Here is a 19,719-nt window from a genome sequence, read left to right as displayed (position 1 = left end):
CTTGATTGCGATATATCGTTGCCAGCAGTGTTTCACTAAGGGCGGCGCCACCTCCCTGTTTTGGAAGCCAAAAACCGTGATGGGCGGCGCATGCGCCGTGTACTGAACGGTGGCCTATATAGGACGTCGAATTGCAATCTTGCGTCAGTTCTCAGCGGGACTCATTAGCAGAAGCAGCATTTCCTGAAGATGGCGAATAGTTGGATCGCCGAAATATCGAGTCAAGTTGATTTTAGGATCCGGCAGCAAACCCTAAGAGACTTTCTACATGAAATAATGTAGAGAGAGTAAGGATTTGGAACAGTTGGATAGGAGAATGTTTGAAGTGAACGGTCTCTGTCAAGGATTTGGGTTACGCTGTATCCAAGAGCAGTCCTGCAGACTTGGCTTAGAAAATGCCAAGTTAGGGCAGACAGTAGAGGACAGCAAGATATTTAGCCTCTATATTGCAGATAACCGAACTGTATTAGTGGAAGATGATAAGAACTTTATGGTAACAAAGCTCAAAGAGGAATACAATATAGCTGGCCTGAAGACGAACATGAAGTGCGGGGATTGGCCAGTTGAACGGTAAAAGTAAATAATTTGGAGATAGATGGAGAAGTAATTGCAGCTGTGGAAAAGGCAAAATACCTTGCGGTTTTATTTAATAAACAGGGCACAAATAATGATGAAATCACTAGTAGGATTAATAAGGATCGAGCTATAACAAGGGCAATGACCCAATAGGTAAGAAGAACGACGAAGAAGAGAATGTATAAAACTATAGTGCAGAGTTTATTTTTGCATGGAGCAGAAGCCCGGGAAGTCACAAAAAAAAATCGGGAAGAGAGTGAAAATGGATAGGGACGTCTGTGGCGACATCCAATAAAAACAGCTGATGTGGTCTGACCATGTGAATTGGATGAATGAAGACAGCATACGGAATAGATGGATAACATACCAGCAGAAGAAAAGAGGTCACCCGCGACACAATTGGCAAGATGAGTGGAGGAGGCGATGAAAGCAAGGAATATGAACGTTGAGGAAATTCAAGACTGAGGACGTTGACGACCGCGGGAGGAGAAGCGGAGCCATCCGTAGATAATCCGCAAGAAGATCAGTTGTCAGAAGCGGATGACGAGCGTACACGATCTGTTCCATCAGTTGCCGGTGAAGAAAATGTTTTGGAAGATTTTGAAGAGGTACAGTCACTAACACCCGCATAGTGGCACAAGCTCAGGGCGCATCTCATGCTAACATATAGAGAGTTATCTGTGAATATGAAATAACATACACACCACCTGCATCAGTGCCAAGCGATATGTGGGGGATTAGCTGCTATGGCTACATTTTTACACAAACTTGAGAGACACATTCACCTACCACTGTTTTCGTCTGGGCAGTGATTTGCCAATAATTGGGCGTTTACTTGAGGTGACTTCGGGAACTTGCAAGACAGACACATTTGGGCAGACGAAAATCAGCAGCACAAATGATTAGAAGTAGCCATCATAGGTTCATTGTGAACGTACAGGCGAGGACGGTTTATGAAAGGATCATAAGGTTAACCAGCCTAAATGGGTTGGTCTACTTAGTTTTTCTGATAAATTTTTCTACTACAGACTCGTAGCTTAATATGGCTGCAAACTGACGGAACTCCATTTCATTTTGATGCAAATGTGTGGTACTACCTCGACGCTAGACGCTCTATACCCAAAACGACGGATTGCTAGAGGGGCTGTTAAGGCGATCAGAAGTTATACCTCTTGACTATATTCTACAGTTCCTGCAACATCAGATGACGTTTTCTCGCGAGGAGAAATACTCAACAGTTTTTGTTTATCATTTAGATAGTAAACGCGTCTTTACATCCAGTGCCACGGGAGGAAGCGTTAGCAGTCGGGTAAGTCTACAATAAGGCAGTATAGAGTCATGTTGCCTTCCGCCATTCTAAGAAAGATCGCTCTAAAAGGCTAGTCTTTCTTTTTCTGTTAACTGATATAAAGCTGGGTTGTTTCACCTTTTTGTACTCGTACTTCCGTTTAGCTACACCACACAGCATATAATGTATTCGCCTTTATTCTTAAACACTTGGTGAAAGTGGTACTGTATATTTTCCTCTAGTGTAAATTAACTAACCGGAGAACATCCAGAGCATCAAATAAGCTTGCAACATAAAAACAGAAACACTGCAGTGACAAGGAATGTTTGCAGGAGGATTGAAGTCAAACGTCCCGAGGACGACGAGGTGTTAGATACTGAGCTCATGCTCGGAATGGAGAGCGACAGGGAACAAAATCGGCTGAGCCTGTTTCACATGAGTCACCTCAATATTTGCCTGAAGCAATTTGAGGAAACGACAGAAGACCTAAGTCTGGACTACTGGGCACGGACTTGAACCCTCGTTCTCCCAAATGTGGCTCTAGTGTGACAACGTGATATAGTAAATGATGCTAGCGGCAGGCCGCTGTGGCCGAGCGGTTCTAGGCACTTCAGTCCGGAACCACGCGACTGATACGGTCACAGGTTCGAATCCTGCCTCGGGCATGGATGTGTGTGACGTCCTTAGGTTAGTTAGGTTTAAATAGTTCTAAGGTCTAGGGGACTGATGACCTCAGATGTTAAGTCCCATAGTGCTCAGAGCCATTTGAACCATTTGATGTTAGCATCATTTACACATAGCGTGGTAAAATTCATGTGCACATTCCTTCAAAATTCAAATCATTGTCATTCGTCCTACATAAATATTTGATTAAGTAATACAGTTCAGTTATTTCCTCAGAGGTTTGCCAAAGAATGGAATAAGAAATTTACTTTATATTCGGAACATTGTCTTTCTGAATGGATCAAGTATTTGCAGGGGCATGGATAGAAGGCTGACCTGGAACTTTTTATGAACTTGATGTTTTCCAGCCACAGGCCGTCAGAAATCCGTCCTCGCGTTCGTGGATGTTCTAGACCACCTACTCTCTTAGTTATATAAAAAACCTATCATGCCCTTAAGAAGAGATATAAATTATTTAAAAAGGACTTCCCAATTACTGTTATGTAATCCGCATTTTCGTATTTAGGTAACTAAACACAATGCAGTGTTATTATTGCTTGAATATCACTAAAAGAGACACTTAAAGTTCTTCTTTTTCTTTATGTTAAACTTTTTCGCTTAGAATTGGGAAGTAAATAAGTGAGAACATTGTTTTTAATGTAGATGATACATCCAGCGTTTTGATAACAGCATTTTGTCTGTTACGTTTCAGGAACTGGGCAACGTCAACCCAGCATACGTCAGCGACAATGCGGAAACCAATGGACGCAAATTGTCAGTTGCCTCTGACAATTCAGCCAAGGTAGGGGAGGTATGTATCTGTAGGCTGCTAATATTAGCTGCATAGTTCTCGTACCGAAGAATTATCCATCTGATTATTCTGGTAGACTGGTTAATTCCATTTATTGTAGCTTGCTTCAATAAAATAAATATATGTACATATACTATATCACTGGTTAAAAATCGCGTCTATCAGCATAAACATAAGAGTTAGAGTTCAACATAGAGTTAAACACAGAGTTGCAAAAATATCACAAATATGAGCTTTCTTTAGCTAGCGAGGTTTAGCATTTCCTTAGGTTGAATAAAAGCTTTGATCGAAGGTCCGTTAGCCAACAGAAAATTCAAGATATGCGAAATTCTATGATAAAATGAACTGTAAGACAAGCTAATTAAAAAATATTGTCAGTCTTCAAACTAGTTCATTATTTTTTACTTCACCGATCTAATTTCAGGTTTACGTAGGTAAAATGTTTTCCTTTGTTAACTTTTTAAGCCGGTATGTGCCAAGGTCTCGTCGAGTGAAAACCGATGTTACAGACGTTACGTTAGCATGTGAACAGTACGCATACATTTTCTTATGTAGCGAGGGACGTTGACAAAAGGTTCACAGCACTTTAACTGCTTATTGCAGGAGATGTGTTGTTACATACCCACCCGCCAACATTGAGACTGCATTTAACTCAAATACCATGCTTTTTTTGGACGAGACTTGACGATATTGCAGTACCTGTGTTCAGAATTACAATGCAACGTTCCTTCGGATACGTAAGCAAGAACAGGCATAGCGGCGACTACAGCCGTTATGAAATACATGAAGTGTATTCGCATTTGCGAATATGAACAACAGCAATTGTGTAGTACAATGACGACAGCGGAAATTTGTGCCGGACCGTGACTCAAAAACGTATTTTCCGCTTATATCGATCTGTCGCCTTACGGTTAGGCTACCATGTCTGAGCAACACAGGCACAGCAGTAACATATTTACTCGCCAACACCGGGCAAGCGACATTCAATTAAAATGTCTCCCCTGTACGGAAATACACATAATGAACGTACGAGTGCAGGTTCTTGACACATGATTGACGACATATGGAAGTTTGGGTGCGGCCGTGAGTCGTACTCGCATATCCTAATGGTAAGGCGACCGCTCGCGATAAGTGGATATCCGGGATCGCGTCCCAATCCGGCACAAATACTCACTGTCGTCGTTCCATTATACAACTGATGGGTGTCGATATTCACAAATGCGAATGAATTTCATGTAGATTGGGGAAAGGCTGTTGGCCCACAACAACTTCAAGATTTCGCTGCACACCAACCTGAAAAAGTTTGAAATCGTGATGTAAAATTTACCAAAGTCTGAGCCACACTTCCCAAATCATATTTTTAGATATAATGTATTACGTCGGATATTTGGGTGGCTATTTGGTAGTGACATTTCTGGATTTCTGCTGCAAGTGCCAAATTCACTCATACGCGCATTTCTCAGCAATCGAGCACTTACAGTAAATTGTCTGTAATGAGCCAACCATTATTAAGGAATAAGTAAAAAAAATATTTTATTGAAACCATAATGGAAACGTGTGTAGGTTAGTATATGATTCGCAAGGAGGTCTGTTTCAAATAGACGATCATTGTTCGAAAAATATTTAACCCTCCACATAATACACAGTAGTTTTTGAGACTATCTTGTCTGGAATGAACACCTAAACCTAAATTTTCTGAATCAGCCTTTCTCAAAGTGCTGTGCAAGAGATCAATAGTTTACGCAGACCGCTGTGTTTGTAATCGTATCTCTCTGATATATGTTTGTACGCAATACGAAACTGCGGTATGATGTGACAACACCTTGAACATCCTGATTTTAAAAAAAAAGCCTTATGAACCTGAATTCGTTCAACATCAGTAAACATAAGTACTTAATACGTTATTACAAATTAATTTGGGATTAAATTTTTGGAATAATCGTCATTTTTATTTGATAAGGCTGTGTATGTAGTTAACTCGCATTATCTGCATAAGACTGTCAAGAAATATAAACTCTTCTGAAACAAAGACTACATTTAGTCTGTTAGCTTATTGGTGCTTGGAGCCGAAAGTCTCGTTGAGTCTTAAGTTCATAGCGCGAAGTTTTGGAAGTCCATATATGTTTGTTTTCTCTATGTCTCTCTTCTGGAAAAACTCTCTGCCGTAATTTGGAGCTCCTGTCATTTGTTACGTAGCATTACTCCAAATTCAATACCGACGACATTATTTCAATAATTATAGTGTAAAATTACCTTACATTCGTTCGTATGGTGCAAACACCAGCAATGAGCACATTGAAAATTTAAAATTCTCGCAGCAGTATATTTGTTGCAAAACTATATGGAATAAAGGTTACTGTTACATCAAAGGCATATCCATTTCTAAAATATTTGTCAGTTCTCATACCTATTCGACATCGTTAATTTTAGTGAAACGAAAGAAACTTTGAAATTCTTAAAGCGGGCCCACTTCGATCATCGCCAAGGTCTATCGGAAATATTCACCGTTTTTATCTTTGTATACATTCAAGCCCATACTTTGGGAAAGCAAAAGTATGGCTGCATCTCCATAAAATAGTAACGTAGTGCATGCAGGTGTACAGTGTATCATTATTTTGAATTTAATGTGCTTTGCTGCTATTATCGTCAGTTCCCGCATTTGCCACAATTTTGCTTTTAAAGACACGTATTTCGTTTCGATGAAATAAAATATAAATCATCGATGTTTCTATTATCGTATTTTCTTCTTTCTCCTCTCTTTCACAGACATTGCTGCTCAGTTAAACAGTGTTGGATGTCACTTTTCGTTTTTGACATACTTTAAGAAAATTGCTACAAGCGTTTTTCAGGTAATTTAGTTTCACATCAAAATAAAAACCGGAAACATAAAAATTCTGCAGGATCTCAAATCAGCCGTTAACAAATTTTGAATTCAGCGTGACAAATAGCATTTTTCAATGATATTAGCCGCTTTTAGGCTTCGAAATGAATCAGTAGCAACAGATAAAAATTTGTGCCGGACCGGACCGTGACCCTAATTCGGATCTCCCGTTTAACGCGAGCGCTCTGACTAACCACATCGGCCATCCGAGCACGCTTCCGAGCCGACCCCAAATCCCCAGCCTGTTGCACACTGCTAGCGTAGCGTCACCTACCCGTGAACCGCTGTCCGAAAGAACAGACATCACATATGTGTAAGTATCAGTAAGGTGCGACGCCCGATCTCTTGCGAGAATCCGAAATGGCGAATGAGGGCTTCATGGGTAGGTGACGCTACGCCAGTGGTGTGTAACATGCTGGGAATTTGAGACGGATGGGAAGTGTGCTTGGGTAGCCGATTCGTTTAAGCGATCGTTCAAATTAAGCAGGAGCCTTAGGTTCGAGCACAAATTTTCACCTGTTGTCACTGAGTCATTTCAGTGTCCGAAAGCGGCTTCGAATCACGTGAGGTGTCCGTTATTTCAGATAAGTCCGGAAGAGCAGACACCACATACTGGGTCATCAGGAGCATTTTCTGTGGTGTTTGAGCGATATTTGCTATTTCGTTTTCGCATTGTATAGCTGGAGTCAGCCCAAACAAACAGAGCTCATCACGTTTTTCATGCGACTCCTAGTGTTATTTTTAAAGAGGAATTTTAAGTGTCCATTCAACAGAGAGGTCCCATATTAGTCTAGTGCGATACTTGTTTTGTCGATGCGTATTAACTGGGACAAGCAGCGACAGCACTGCACTGACCCGCGCTAACTGCTATCGCGAAGCCATTGGAGTGCTGTTTATTCTCCGCGTTTTACTATCCCTGTTAATAAGTTTCGATAAAACGATTATCCATCTATACTAATTTGGGAGCACTATATCGAATGGGCTCGTAAAATTCCGTTTTAAAAACAATTTTATTTGTGATGAGAAACAAACCGACGGTAATTTTTTGCGCTGACTCTAGCTAAAGAATGCATAAACTAAATTTCAAATACCTGCCGAAACCCCGGAGAAAACGCATCTGTCGAATCATTGTAGACGCACCAGGTACATGTAAGTAATTTTTTCTATGTTGAAGTGTTGTCTCACACATGAGCCATTTATTTTATTGCAAAGATTTGTCCAAAATTTATTAATAGAAAGTAATCGTATGCGGTTGAGGAAAGATCTGTACACATGGGAGAATTCTACAGCGAAGATAATTACTGAAATATTAAATAGCTTAATCTGATGTTTTTGTCAATGTAACATAAAAGTCTGGAAACCAATAACAAATATTTCAGAAATAGATAATAATTTTAAACTTATCTGTGGCATGTCTGACAGCTTTGTGTGTTGAAAGAGTGCTTCTTATTCAACAACATAGTCGCTAATTTTTTTATATACTTCCTGTTGCGGATAATGTGGCAGATTGTCTATACAATCAAACTGAATATTCTAGCATTTTATGCGACCCCTCAGATGTGTTCAGCTAGCTGACGGCAACGTCACGTAAGTGCGCGAATGCCTGCGAGAAATGTGAGCTATAGCGGCCGTTACCTTGTTGGAAACTGACTCTCGGATGTCCCTACAAGAACAGCAGCACTCGGGGCCGCGATAGGGTGGCTGTAAAGATCGTGTAATCAACAACCGCCGCCACTTTTGCCGATGATTGTCGATGCAGCAATGTAGAAAATGAAGTACGGTACTACAGGCAACTTCTGTGCTGTGATATGTTGTCACTGATGTGAACACGTGACAGTTAACAATGAGAAAGTACCAAGTTTTCAGTTTGTAGTAATATCTTCTGCTCGTTCTTGAATCAATGGCGGATCATTTACATCTTTTCTAAATTACTGCGACAGTAATACTAGAATCTTGAGTGCTAATCAAGATGTGCGTTGATTATATCTGTTCCAAGGCTTTTATGGTCTGTGTAGCTCGCAGAAGAAAAGTTTTAGTCGTTGTATATTTTCGTTAATGTAGTCATCTAGCACCTTTTACTGTTACTTGTTCGAAGGATATGCATTTTTATGGAAAGAAACATAATACTCATTTGGTACGACAGAGAAAAGATAAAGTCTATTATTTCATCGTTATTGGCGTCATTAGGGGTGGAGAAATAGCTCGCTGAATTTGTTGAAGCAACCGTCCACAATTAATTTATAAAAATTATGATAAACCTCACAATTTGAACCATGCCCCTCCAGAATACATCATGTCTCTCCAACAGTCGTCAGGCGCATTTTCCCTGGTGTTTCGGCAGATCTCTACAATTTTGTTTTTGCATTGTGTAGTTGAAGTCAGTCCAAACAAATGCTGATCATCACGTCTTTCACGTGACGTCGAGCGTTGATGGAAAGCGTCAGTTTGTTTGCCATTACAAAGAAAATTATTTTTCAACTGGAATTTTACGTGCCCGGTCGACAGAGCGGTCTTAAATTAGTCTAGTGGGATATTCGTTTTACCGATATATGTTAACAGGGACAGTAAGACACGAGGAACAACGAGTACTCCAGCTGAGGCAGCACCGCCCTGACCCTCGCTGACTGCACCGCCACACATCTGTGCTGCCCACAAGGGAGACTCCTTGGCACCACTTCTCAAATCTAGGTGCAAGATAGTCCAGTGGATATCCCGTCAAAAACTGAACGCCGATCAAACATGAAAACAGGAACAAGGCATACTGAACTGTGGAAAAAGGGGCTAAATAGAAACAGTGAACGGTCCAAGGTCGAGTTGGGCAAGCTCCCACGAATTGGAAGAACCACGCGTCGTGGTTGTGTGGTTGCGGTGTTGGACGGTAAACCGGAAGCTCCGTGTTCAAATCTCCCACGTGATCAATTTTTTTTTTTTTTTTCAGGAAATTATGAACTTTCCGTCCGGTCACTGACCTGTCTGTTCTTCATCTGTAGTCTTGACAACTGTCATGCTGTACATTGGTTATAGGATGTAAGAATAGATTACCGTCCCAAGTAAATGTGATGAACAGTGAGAGCAGACGAGATGCCGCATGGACCTTCCACAGAAATGGAAACAACATATAAACGGTTGTGAACAATATTAAAACAAAGAAATTCAAGAGTCAAAACTTCCGAAACGGAACCCAAGACTCATAGCATGTGGTAATTGTGTAGAACAAATAGGAGGTACTTACGTCTAGAGATCCCTTCCTTACACCTCGCTGTTGCAAACGGATTTTACACCATGACAGAGACACAAATCTGAGTACAGTGAACAGACAGCTCAATGACCGGACGAACAGCTCATAATCCGGCAAGAAAAGAAATGGGGCAATCCCACACCTCGAACACAACCACGAGGCCGTTGCTCTTGAAATGCGCTCGATGTTGCAACTCTTAAGCTTGGATCGTTCACTATTCCTGTTTTGCTTCTTTTACAACTGAGTACACCTTTTTTGTGTTTTCATGGTTGATGCTGCGAATACATAGAAAGAAAGATGCTTTATCATTTAGCTACGATATAGCAGGTCAGCAACTGGAAGCAGTTAATTCCATAAATTATCTGGGAGTAGGCATTAGGGGTGATTTAAAATGGAATGGCCATATAAAATTAATCGTCGGTAAAGCAGATGCCAGACTGAGATTCATTGGAAGAATACTAAGGAAATGCAGTCCCAAAACAAAGGAAGTAAGCTACAGTACACTTGTTCACCCACTACTTGAATACTGCTCACCAGTGTGGGATCCGTACCAGATAGGATTGATAGAAGAGATAGAGAAGATCCAGCGTAGAGCAGCGCGCTTCGTTACAGGTTCATTTAGTAATCGCGAAAGCGTTACGGAGATGATAAATAAACTCCAGCGCAAGACTCTGCAAGTGAGACGCTCAGTAGTTCGGTATAGGCTTTTGTCGAAGTTTCGAGAACATACCTTCACAGAGGAGTCAAGTAGTATATTGTTGCCTCCTACGTATATCTCGCGAAGAGACCATGAGGATAAAATCAGAGAGATTAGAGCCCACAAAGAGGCGTACCGACAATATTTATTTTCACGAACAATACGAGACTGGAATAGAAAGGAGAACCGATAGGGGTACCCAAGGTACCCTCCGTCACACACCGTCGGATGGCTTGTGGAATATGGATGTAGATGCAGACGTGAATCTGGGTTCAATTTTTGATACGTATCGGGAAAACGAATATTGCACCAGACTGATTTGGGACCGATCGATCGAATGCACACGTAAAATTCCACTTTAAAAATCATTTTACTCACAGCTGGAAACATACCAGCACTTCCTGTCGTCACTGGACGTCGCATGACAGACTTGATGAACAACACTTGTTTGGGCTGACTCCAGCTAAACATTGCGAAAATGAAATTGGAAATATCTTACGAAACACTGACGAAAATGCGCCTGACGACTCTTAGGAGAGACAACCCTTATATAAAGGGTTTAAAAAAATGTGTCAAATATTTTGAGAGGTGACAGTACTCATCGGAACAAGAAAAATAAGTCCAATAAACAAACACTTGTTTATAGGAAGGGCTGCGCGACGCTTGGTTGCGGATATTAACACAGTCGTTGCTTTGGCACTCCGTCAGATGTGTCGGCAGGATACGCTACGGTCGTAGGTTCGAATCCTGGCTCGGGCATGGATGTGTGTGATGTCCTTACGTTAGTTAGGTTTAACTAGTTCTAAGTTCTAGGGGACTGATGACCTCAGATGTTGAGTCCCATAGTGCTCAGAGCCATTTGAACCATTTTTGTCGGTAGGATATTATGATGTCTTATTCACAGCGCTCTACCTAACATTAGGTGGTCTGCAGTCAGCAGTGTGGTTAGAGTCGTGTTGTAGGCTACCTTAGTTTTCGTTGTGTTTGTGTGCGTTACTGTAAGGTACCAACCCTGGGTACGTATCACGGTGTTTTACCTTTCATCAAAACACTGATTCACTTTATGTGTTTACTGTTGCTGCTCTCTGCTACAAATGGTGCAGTACATTTACATTTTCTCTCTTCTACCACTTGTTAGTAATGGTAGTCTATTACTCGAGAAGTGAAATGGTGGATGTGGCACTCGGCTATGGTTTAGCAAATGGACGTAGCCTGCGAACCCATGCCCTCTACTCTGAAAAATATCCACCGCGCAGAGTACCCTCAGATAAGCTGTTCGGCAGACTTTTCCAGCGCCTGAGGGACACAGGTACCCTTGCACTTCGAAAGACTAACAGTGGAAGGGCCCACAGTCCGCACACCTGACATGGAGGACCGTGTGCTACGTTCGGTGGGAGAAACCCCTGGGACCAGTGCGCGACGATTAGCAACACCAGATGGCGTGTCTCACTCTCTTATCTGGGGAGTACTTCACGAACAATTGTTGTACCCATATCATTTACAGCAGGTTCAGGCCCTAAGGCCACCGGATCACGGTGGCAGACCGTGGTTCTGTCAAGGGCTGTTGCAGAAGAGTGCCGCAGATCCACTGTTAACATCCAAGATTTTATTTACCGATAGCCACGGTTCACAAGAAGTGGTGTTGTGAATTTCGATTATCAGCATGTATGGGCAGATGTAAATCCCCAGGCAATTGAGGAAAGAGGCCATCAACACCGATTATCAGTCAAGGTACGGGCAAGCGTATTGGCCATAGATTAATAGGGACATATGTGCTACCGCAAAGGTTAACTGGAGCGCTGTATCTGGACTTCCTCATTACTGTATTGCCTATCTTGCTGGAGGCTGTGCCATTGCAGCATCGAATGTGGTTCGTGCATGATGGGACTGCAGCACATTTTCGTCAAAATGTGCGCGAACATCTGACACAGACATTCCAGGACCGTTGGATTGGTCGGGGTGGCGGGTGGTGGGGCCGCTCGTCCCCCAGACCTCAATCCCTAGACTTTTGGTTATGACGACACTTGAAAGAATTGGTCTACGCCACGCCAGTCAACTCTGTGCGGACACTACAGGGTCGCATCTTCAATGCGTGCCAGCAGGTACAACAACAACTAGGTATACTTCAAAGGGTGTGTCATTCCTTAGACTGGAGGGCAGAGACATGCATTGTCATGAATGGACGCTACACTGAACACCTCCTGTAAACACGTGTTTATCGCAGAAAGTATGCATTTCTGAACCCATGTTTAATAGATTTATTTTTCTTGTTTCGATGAGTACTACTTCCTCTGAAAGTATTCGACAGTCTTTTTGAACACCCTGCGTATATATGGCGTTAGCTACTTCGTTGCGTAGTTAAGTACATCGGGATTCATTAAGTAAATTAATACGAAAGTTAATGTCATATGACAAACGAAATGCAACTGTTATAGCAACAGGATTAAGGTTAGTAGAAAGCATAGCGCGCTCGTAAGAATACTTAGCAAAAATAATTTTTCTCCATCACGATATGAAATAGGTTATCGGTCTTTTGATCAAGCGTACTTTCGAAAGACGTATCCGTGAGTAATTTTATCATGTAAAAATGTGGTTAGTTATGGCACACTACTGGCCATTAAAATTGCTACACCACGAAGAAATGCAGATGATAAACGGGTATTCATTGGAGAAATATATTATACTAGAACTGACATGTGATTACATTTTCACGCAATTTAGGTGCATAGATCCAGAGGAAGAACAACCACCTCTGGCCATAATAACGGCCTTGGTACGCCTGGGCATTCAGTCAAACAGAGCTTCGATGGCGTGTACAGGTACAGCTGCCCATGCAACACGATACCACTGTTCATCAAGAGTAATGACTGGCTTATTGTGACGAGCCATTGACCAGACGTTTTCAGTTGGTGAGAGATCTGGAGAATGTGCTGGCCAGGGCAGCAGTCGAACATTTTCTGTATCTAGAAAAGCTCTTATAGCACCTGCAACATGCGGCCGTGCATTATCCTGCTGAAATGTAGGGTTTAGCAGGGGTCTTAACAGATCTGAAATGTAACGTCCACTGTTCAAAGTGACGTCAATGCGAACTAGAGGTGACCGAGACGTGTAACCAATGGCACCCCATACCATCACGCCGGGTGATACGCCAGTATGGCGATAACGAATACACGCTTCCAATGTGCGTTCACCGCGATGTCGCCAAACACGGATGCGACCATCATGACGCTGTAAACAGAACCTGGATTGATCCGAAAAAATGACGTCTTGCCGTTCGCGCACCCAGGTTCGCCGTTGAGTACACCATCGCAGGCGCTCCTGTCTGTGATGCAGTGTCAAGGGTAACCGCAGCCATGGTCTCCGACTTGATAGTCCATGCTGCTGCAAACGTCGTCGAATTGTTCGTGCAGATGGTTGTTGTCTTGCAAACGTCCCCATGTGTTGACTCAGGGCTCGAGACGTGGCTGCACGATCCGTTACAGCAATACGGATAAGATGCCTGTCATCTCGACTGCTAGTGATACGAGGCCGTCGGGATCCAGCACGGCGTTCCGTATTAAATGGTTCAAATGGCTCTGAGCACTATGGGACTCAACTGCTGTGGTCATAAGTCCCCTATAACTTAGAACTACTTAAACCTAACTAACCTAAGGACATCACACACATCCATGCCCGAGGCAGGATTCGAACCTGCGACCGTAGCGGTCGTGCGGTTCCAGACTGTAGCGCCTTTAACCGCTCGGCCACTCCGGCCGGCGTTCCGTATTACCCTCCTGAATCCACCGATTCCATATTCTGCTAACAGTCCTTGGATCTCGACCAACGCGAGCAGCAATGTCGCGATACGATAAACCGCAATCGCGATAGGCTACAATCCGACCTTTATCGGTCGTGTGGTAGCGTTCTCTGCTTCACGCGCCCGGGTTCCCGGGTTCGATCCCGGCGGGGTCAGGGATTTTCTCTGCCTCGTGATGACAGGGTGTTGTGTGACGTCCTTGGGTTAGTTAAGTTTAAGTAGTTCTAACTTCTAGGGGACTGATGACCATAGACCCAAAGTCGGAAACGAGATTGGTACGCATTTCTCCTCCTTACACGTGTCATCACAACAACGTTTCACCAGGCAACGCCGGCCAACTGCTGTTCGTGTATGAGAAATCAGTTGGAAACTTTCCTCATGTCAGCACGTTGGAGGTGTCGCCACCGGCGCCAACCTTGCTCTGAAAAGCTAATCATTTGCGTATCACAGCATCTTCTTCCTATCGGTTAAATTTCGCGTCTGTAGCACGTCATCTTCGTGGTGTAATAATTTTAATGGCCAGTAGTGTATTCATAATTACCCTTGAGAGGATATTTCTTTTTCGGTTGTTTGTCAATGACGTCCACATAGATGACAAAGAGCAGCGTTATCGCACATTTTAAGTGATCCACGAGTCGTTTAGGAACTGCTGATATGCCTTAAGCTACTTACGTTAGTTAATAGGAGTAAAGACAGTGACTTCGACACCGACTCGCTCCGATTAGCGTCCAAGGCGGGAAGAACCTATCGCTCCCATGTAAGTTACAGTGCATCAACTGTTTATGCTCTTAGGAGACTTGGTAGAAAGCAAAATTTTATGGTTCTATCATTCTAGCCTCCGGTGACCGGACCTGAGACCACAGAGGGCGACGAATCGGAGCGCGCTCAGTGGTCCAATGGCGTAGAGTTCCTGATGTCGTGCATCGCCATGTCCGTCGGCCTGGGAAACGTGTGGCGCTTCCCGTACACAGCCTACAAGAACGGCGGCGGCGCCTTCCTCATCCCCTACATCATCGTGCTGCTTGTCATCGGCAAACCGCTCTACTACATGGAGATGGCCATGGGACAGTTCTCTAGCTACGGCCCTATCAAGGTGTGGAACATGGCACCAGCGCTCACAGGTAAGCAGCGGCGACAGCGTTCCAAAGCCAATGCGCGATTTCAGGCTTGCGGAAACATGGAGACAGTTCGTTCCGTATATGTTTTAAATGAAAAGGGGAAGGGACTAACTTTACCTGTAATTAAAGAATTTTCTGTTGGCTCCATCTGGTTTATTGTCTACAAAAAAACAGCTAACTAAAAGCCTCCAAACACTGCTCAAGTTTCAGATCTATGAAGAGATTAAGAAATTTAGAGATGTTTACGCTGTAATTAGATAGCGAATTTTTCCCATAAAAAATCGAAGTGTTCGTAAAACAAATTCAGTCTTTTACAAAATAGTGCCAGTCAAGGCCAGGGCGATAATAATGAAAGTCTATAACTTAGTTCTGAAGGGAGCAACTGATAATGAAGAGCTCGATTCTCTATCTACTCCTAAAACCCAGAAATGTATGTGAAGAATGTCGTAGACGAAAGGGGGCAACAACGAGAAGCATTAAGCATGAAAATACACGAGAGCATGTTGAAAAGTTATACCTCCGTATTTTTTATTCTGTTCTGAATATCGATTGCTGTCTGCGTAATACTCGGTCGACTTTCCCGCTTCGATGACGCGATCTGCAATTCTCTGCCGCCAGAGGGCAGAACTGTAGCCTGTAGCATGGCGTTTTGGAAATTTTGTGGTAAGTTCCTATGGGACCAAACTGCTGAGGTCATCGGTCCCAAGGCTTACACTTTACGTTATCTAATTTAAACTAACTTATGCTAAAGACAACACACATACACCCATGCCCGACCTAAGACTCGAACCTCCGACGGGGGCAGCCGCGCGAACCGTGGCAAGGCCTCCGAGACCGAACGGCTACCACACGCGACTAGCATGGCGTTGTGTAACCTAACTATGTCGCTACATGAGAAACAGCGTGTTGTAATCCAGTTGCGAATTAGGAGAGTTCGTCCACACATGTACCACCCCGTCTTTCATAATGATAATGTCACACCGTACTCGAGTGCAACAATCAGACGCCTTGTGTTCACCGTCGTCGATCATCTTCCGTGCAGTCCTGACTTTGTCCCATCCCAGTTTCATCAGTTACCAAAACTTAAAGAAGGCCCCCAAGAACTATATTTTGATCGTGATGAAGCGCTGCAAGCAGAGGTGGGTTTGTGGCTCCGTCAAAAAAGTAAAACATTCGAGAGTAACCTTATCAACAAACTGGTCTCTCGTTGGGAGAAATGTGTTCGTCGTCAGGGTGGCTATTTTTAGAAATAAATATATAGACATGAAGAATAAAGATGTAGAATGTTAATAAAGTTTGCTTTATTTAAAAAGCCTTAAGAGTTTTCACATAAAAAATTCAGAAGCCTTACTTTTCAGAACGCGTACCTACGCTGGTATTTGCAGAAGTTAACCTTATTCTGAACTGGCGTGTTATCTGTCTGCTTGCTGCTGCTATTTGAGTTTATATTGCTCATTGAACCACAATTGCCTATATTTTCTCCAAATCTGGCAGTTCTTCAGTGAGCTGTCATTTTTCGTTCATTTGATATCTTTGCAACTGAAGAAGCTCTGTAATGGCTTTTTCTCTGTATCCCTAACTTGCAGAGCTACTTTTCTCATCAATTTGCCTTGGACGGTCGCATTTCTTATGTTAGTAGTATGAGTGTGTTTGAATTTCTTTTTAAGTAGTCCCTTGCATTGTTGTATTGGCTACAGCAGTACACCCACCGCTCCGCCGCTCCACACCGAACCCAGAGTTATTAAACGGTTTCTGCCGCCAGTGGACCCCCTCCCTCCCCCCGGGAACGTCTCACACCAGACGAGAGTCATGATGATGTAGGCGTACGTGGAGAAAGTGTTTATGTTTGCGCAGCAATCGCCGACATACTGTAACTGAGGCGGAATAGGGGGAACCAGCCCGCATTCGCTGAGGCAGATGGAAACAGCCTAAAAACCATCCATACACTCGCCGGCACACCGGACGTCGACACTAATCTGGAGGGCGGATTCGTGCCAGGGACCAGCTTAGTAATCCAGTACACAAATGCTAATTTATGGAACAAAGCATTTTCATCTTTTTAAATGAATTTAAAACAAATGAGGCTCACAACAGAAGCAAAATAATAATGGTATTCCTAATTACTTTGAAAACGATTCATATTAATACAGTCCAGTTAAATGAAATACTTCATATTCCTACGATGAACAGCTTGCTGCCATGCACGAGATAAAGTAGCGTGTTGCCATTCGTGCGCTACATCGTATGTGCTCTACATCGTATATACTTTCCGCCTCTGACTAATTACGACACAAATACACGATGGAAACTGCAGATCTATTACACCATATGCCTGACGTGAACGTTGTAGATCGAGAGGTAGTGCTTTTTATAGAGGAAGTGTACAATACGTCTTTACAACTTCACTAAGTATTTGTCGTTGAAGATGTATGTGATTCGCATTAGAAGAAGTCGCGTGACGTCTACGACACTTGTCTCAAAGAGTATAGCGACGCAGGTGTATAAGTCTGATAAATCGTGTCATGCATTCCTCACACTGGTACCTTCCGTGAAGGAGATGATTTACCCGAGCGGCAATAAGTGTTTATCATCATCTTCCAGGTCCAAACAAAGTTCATGAACCGTGTACGTGTCTCTACGATGAACGTGTATCAGGACGGATTAACGGCGCCATTAACTTCATACCCGTAGCGGGTACTGTGAAGCTCAAAACACTGTAGTGGGGTGTCCAACACGAACGACAACGATCCTTCGCGAAAACCAGGCGACATGCTACAGAGAAACACGTTACTTTCCACATAAAGTTAGAACGACAGCAAAAATACTGACTACTGTAATAGTTCAGCAAGCCGTGTTATCAAATGTTCAAATGTGTGTGAAATCTTATGGGACTTAACTGCTAAGGTCATCAGTCCCTAAGCTTACACACTACTTAACCTAAATTATCCTAAGGACAAACACACACACCCATGCCCGAGGGAGGACTCGAACCTCCGCCGGGACCAGCCGCACAGCCCATGACTGCAGCGCCCAAGACCGCTTGGCTAATACCGCGCGGCCCGTGTTATCTATTGAGACTCCAAACCGACGTATGATATCAGTACACGTGTTAAAGGCAATGTACCAACGAAAGGATTTGAATTTTCTCTGCTGTATCGAAACTAGATTGTTGTTCGCAGGCAACAGTCAGTCACAGCTGGTGACTCATGTGGTTTTCTTCTTAGCTCGGAGGGAGCTAGCATGTACGTACAGCGAGAACCATCGCAAGACACTATGCAACCGTTGAGGGAAGAGCACAAGGCGCTGGAGACGGCGGTATGGCATCGAGAATCGTTTCGTTCCGTTTTATAGGACAGTGGGTATAAATACATCACTCTTCATTGATTTCCATCCTAAATATCACGTTCACGTGTACATTGCAAAGGTCTTCCCTAAGGAGGTTTGAGGTCTTTAAGCAAGATGATGTAGCTTACTATACTGTTAGAAATGGCCTGAAGAATATAATTAAGACCTCTAAACACTTGTCCACTAATATTCAGAATTTTCACAAGATTAATCGTCTATGGCCGCGCGAAGTAGCCGCACGGTCTTAGGTGCCTTGTCACGGTCCACGCAGCTCCCCCCCCCCCTCCCCCCCTCGTGGGTTTGAGTCGTCCATAGCATAAGTTAGTTTAAATTAGATTAAGTAGTGCGTAAGCTTAGGGATCGATGACCTCAGCAGTTTGGTCCCATAAGACCTTCCCACGAATTTCCAAAATGGTTCAAATGGCTCTGAGCACTATGGGACTCAACATCTGAGATCATCAGTCCCCTAGACTTAGAACTACTTAAACCTAACCAACCTAAGGACATCACACACATCCATGCCCGAGGCAGAATTCGAACCTGCGACCGTAGCAGCATCGCGGTTCCAGACTGAAGCGCCTAGAACAGCTCAGCCACAACGGCCGGCGCACGAATTTTTATTTTGATAGTCTATGGGACAAACTGGTTGCCTGCGTTTGCTCTGTGAATCCTGCGCCACGCACCCAGAACTGCTGTGGATGCTTTGGCTCCCCATATCCGTAGTTCAATGCATAAATGCCACATTGCAGAACCAAAGGTATAGAGTCAGTCTTACGATATTTTCTGTCACTCATCGGTTCTTCCACCTCTAACAATGAAAAAATGCAAAGCTGCAACGTGGTTCTGGATCAAAATTAAACTGTAGATATGCTATAACCGGATGGGTAGATCGGTTCAAACGCCAGAAGAAGCAAGGCCGCATCATCCTCAATACGACCAAAAGCTTGATGACAACTTCACCTTGCACATCCATAGACACTAGATTTTTGTTGTCTCATCAGTTCGTCTAACGGCTATGTGTGTTGCAAACAGAATGCTTTTGGATACTAACAACCCGGTCATTATAACGGGGGTCGACAGTGCACCCTATTGGAAAAAAGTGCTTCGAAATACAGCGGTCAAGCAAATGGCACGATGTGCTTGTAATTATTTCTGTACTCTAACATCCCAGCAGAAAACGTATGAAAACATAGATAATGGTTACTCATCCATATTCACTAAATACAGTTTCGTCTCTTTTTAGAAGAATAACATTCTGATGTTCTGGTCTGACAATATCATCTGTAGCGTTAACATCTGCAACAGG

At 43.2% G+C, this 19,719-nt stretch overlaps 1 protein-coding gene across 1 annotated transcript in view; it reads left to right on the top strand.

Moving 5' to 3' along the window:
- Nucleotides 1-19,719, top strand: part of LOC124595352 (sodium-dependent nutrient amino acid transporter 1-like) — a 117,863-nt gene that overhangs the window by 21,261 nt on the left and 76,883 nt on the right. The window contains exons 2-3 of the mRNA XM_047134067.1: nt 3,240-3,338; nt 14,786-15,071. Coding sequence (XP_046990023.1) covers nt 3,240-3,338; nt 14,786-15,071 — 385 coding nt within the window. The remainder of the gene's footprint in view (nt 1-3,239; nt 3,339-14,785; nt 15,072-19,719) is intronic.

This window comes from Schistocerca americana, chromosome 2, assembly GCF_021461395.2.
Source record: "Schistocerca americana isolate TAMUIC-IGC-003095 chromosome 2, iqSchAmer2.1, whole genome shotgun sequence".
Classification (NCBI taxonomy): domain Eukaryota; kingdom Metazoa; phylum Arthropoda; class Insecta; order Orthoptera; family Acrididae; genus Schistocerca; species Schistocerca americana.
This window is presented reverse-complemented; position numbering and strand designations above follow the sequence as displayed.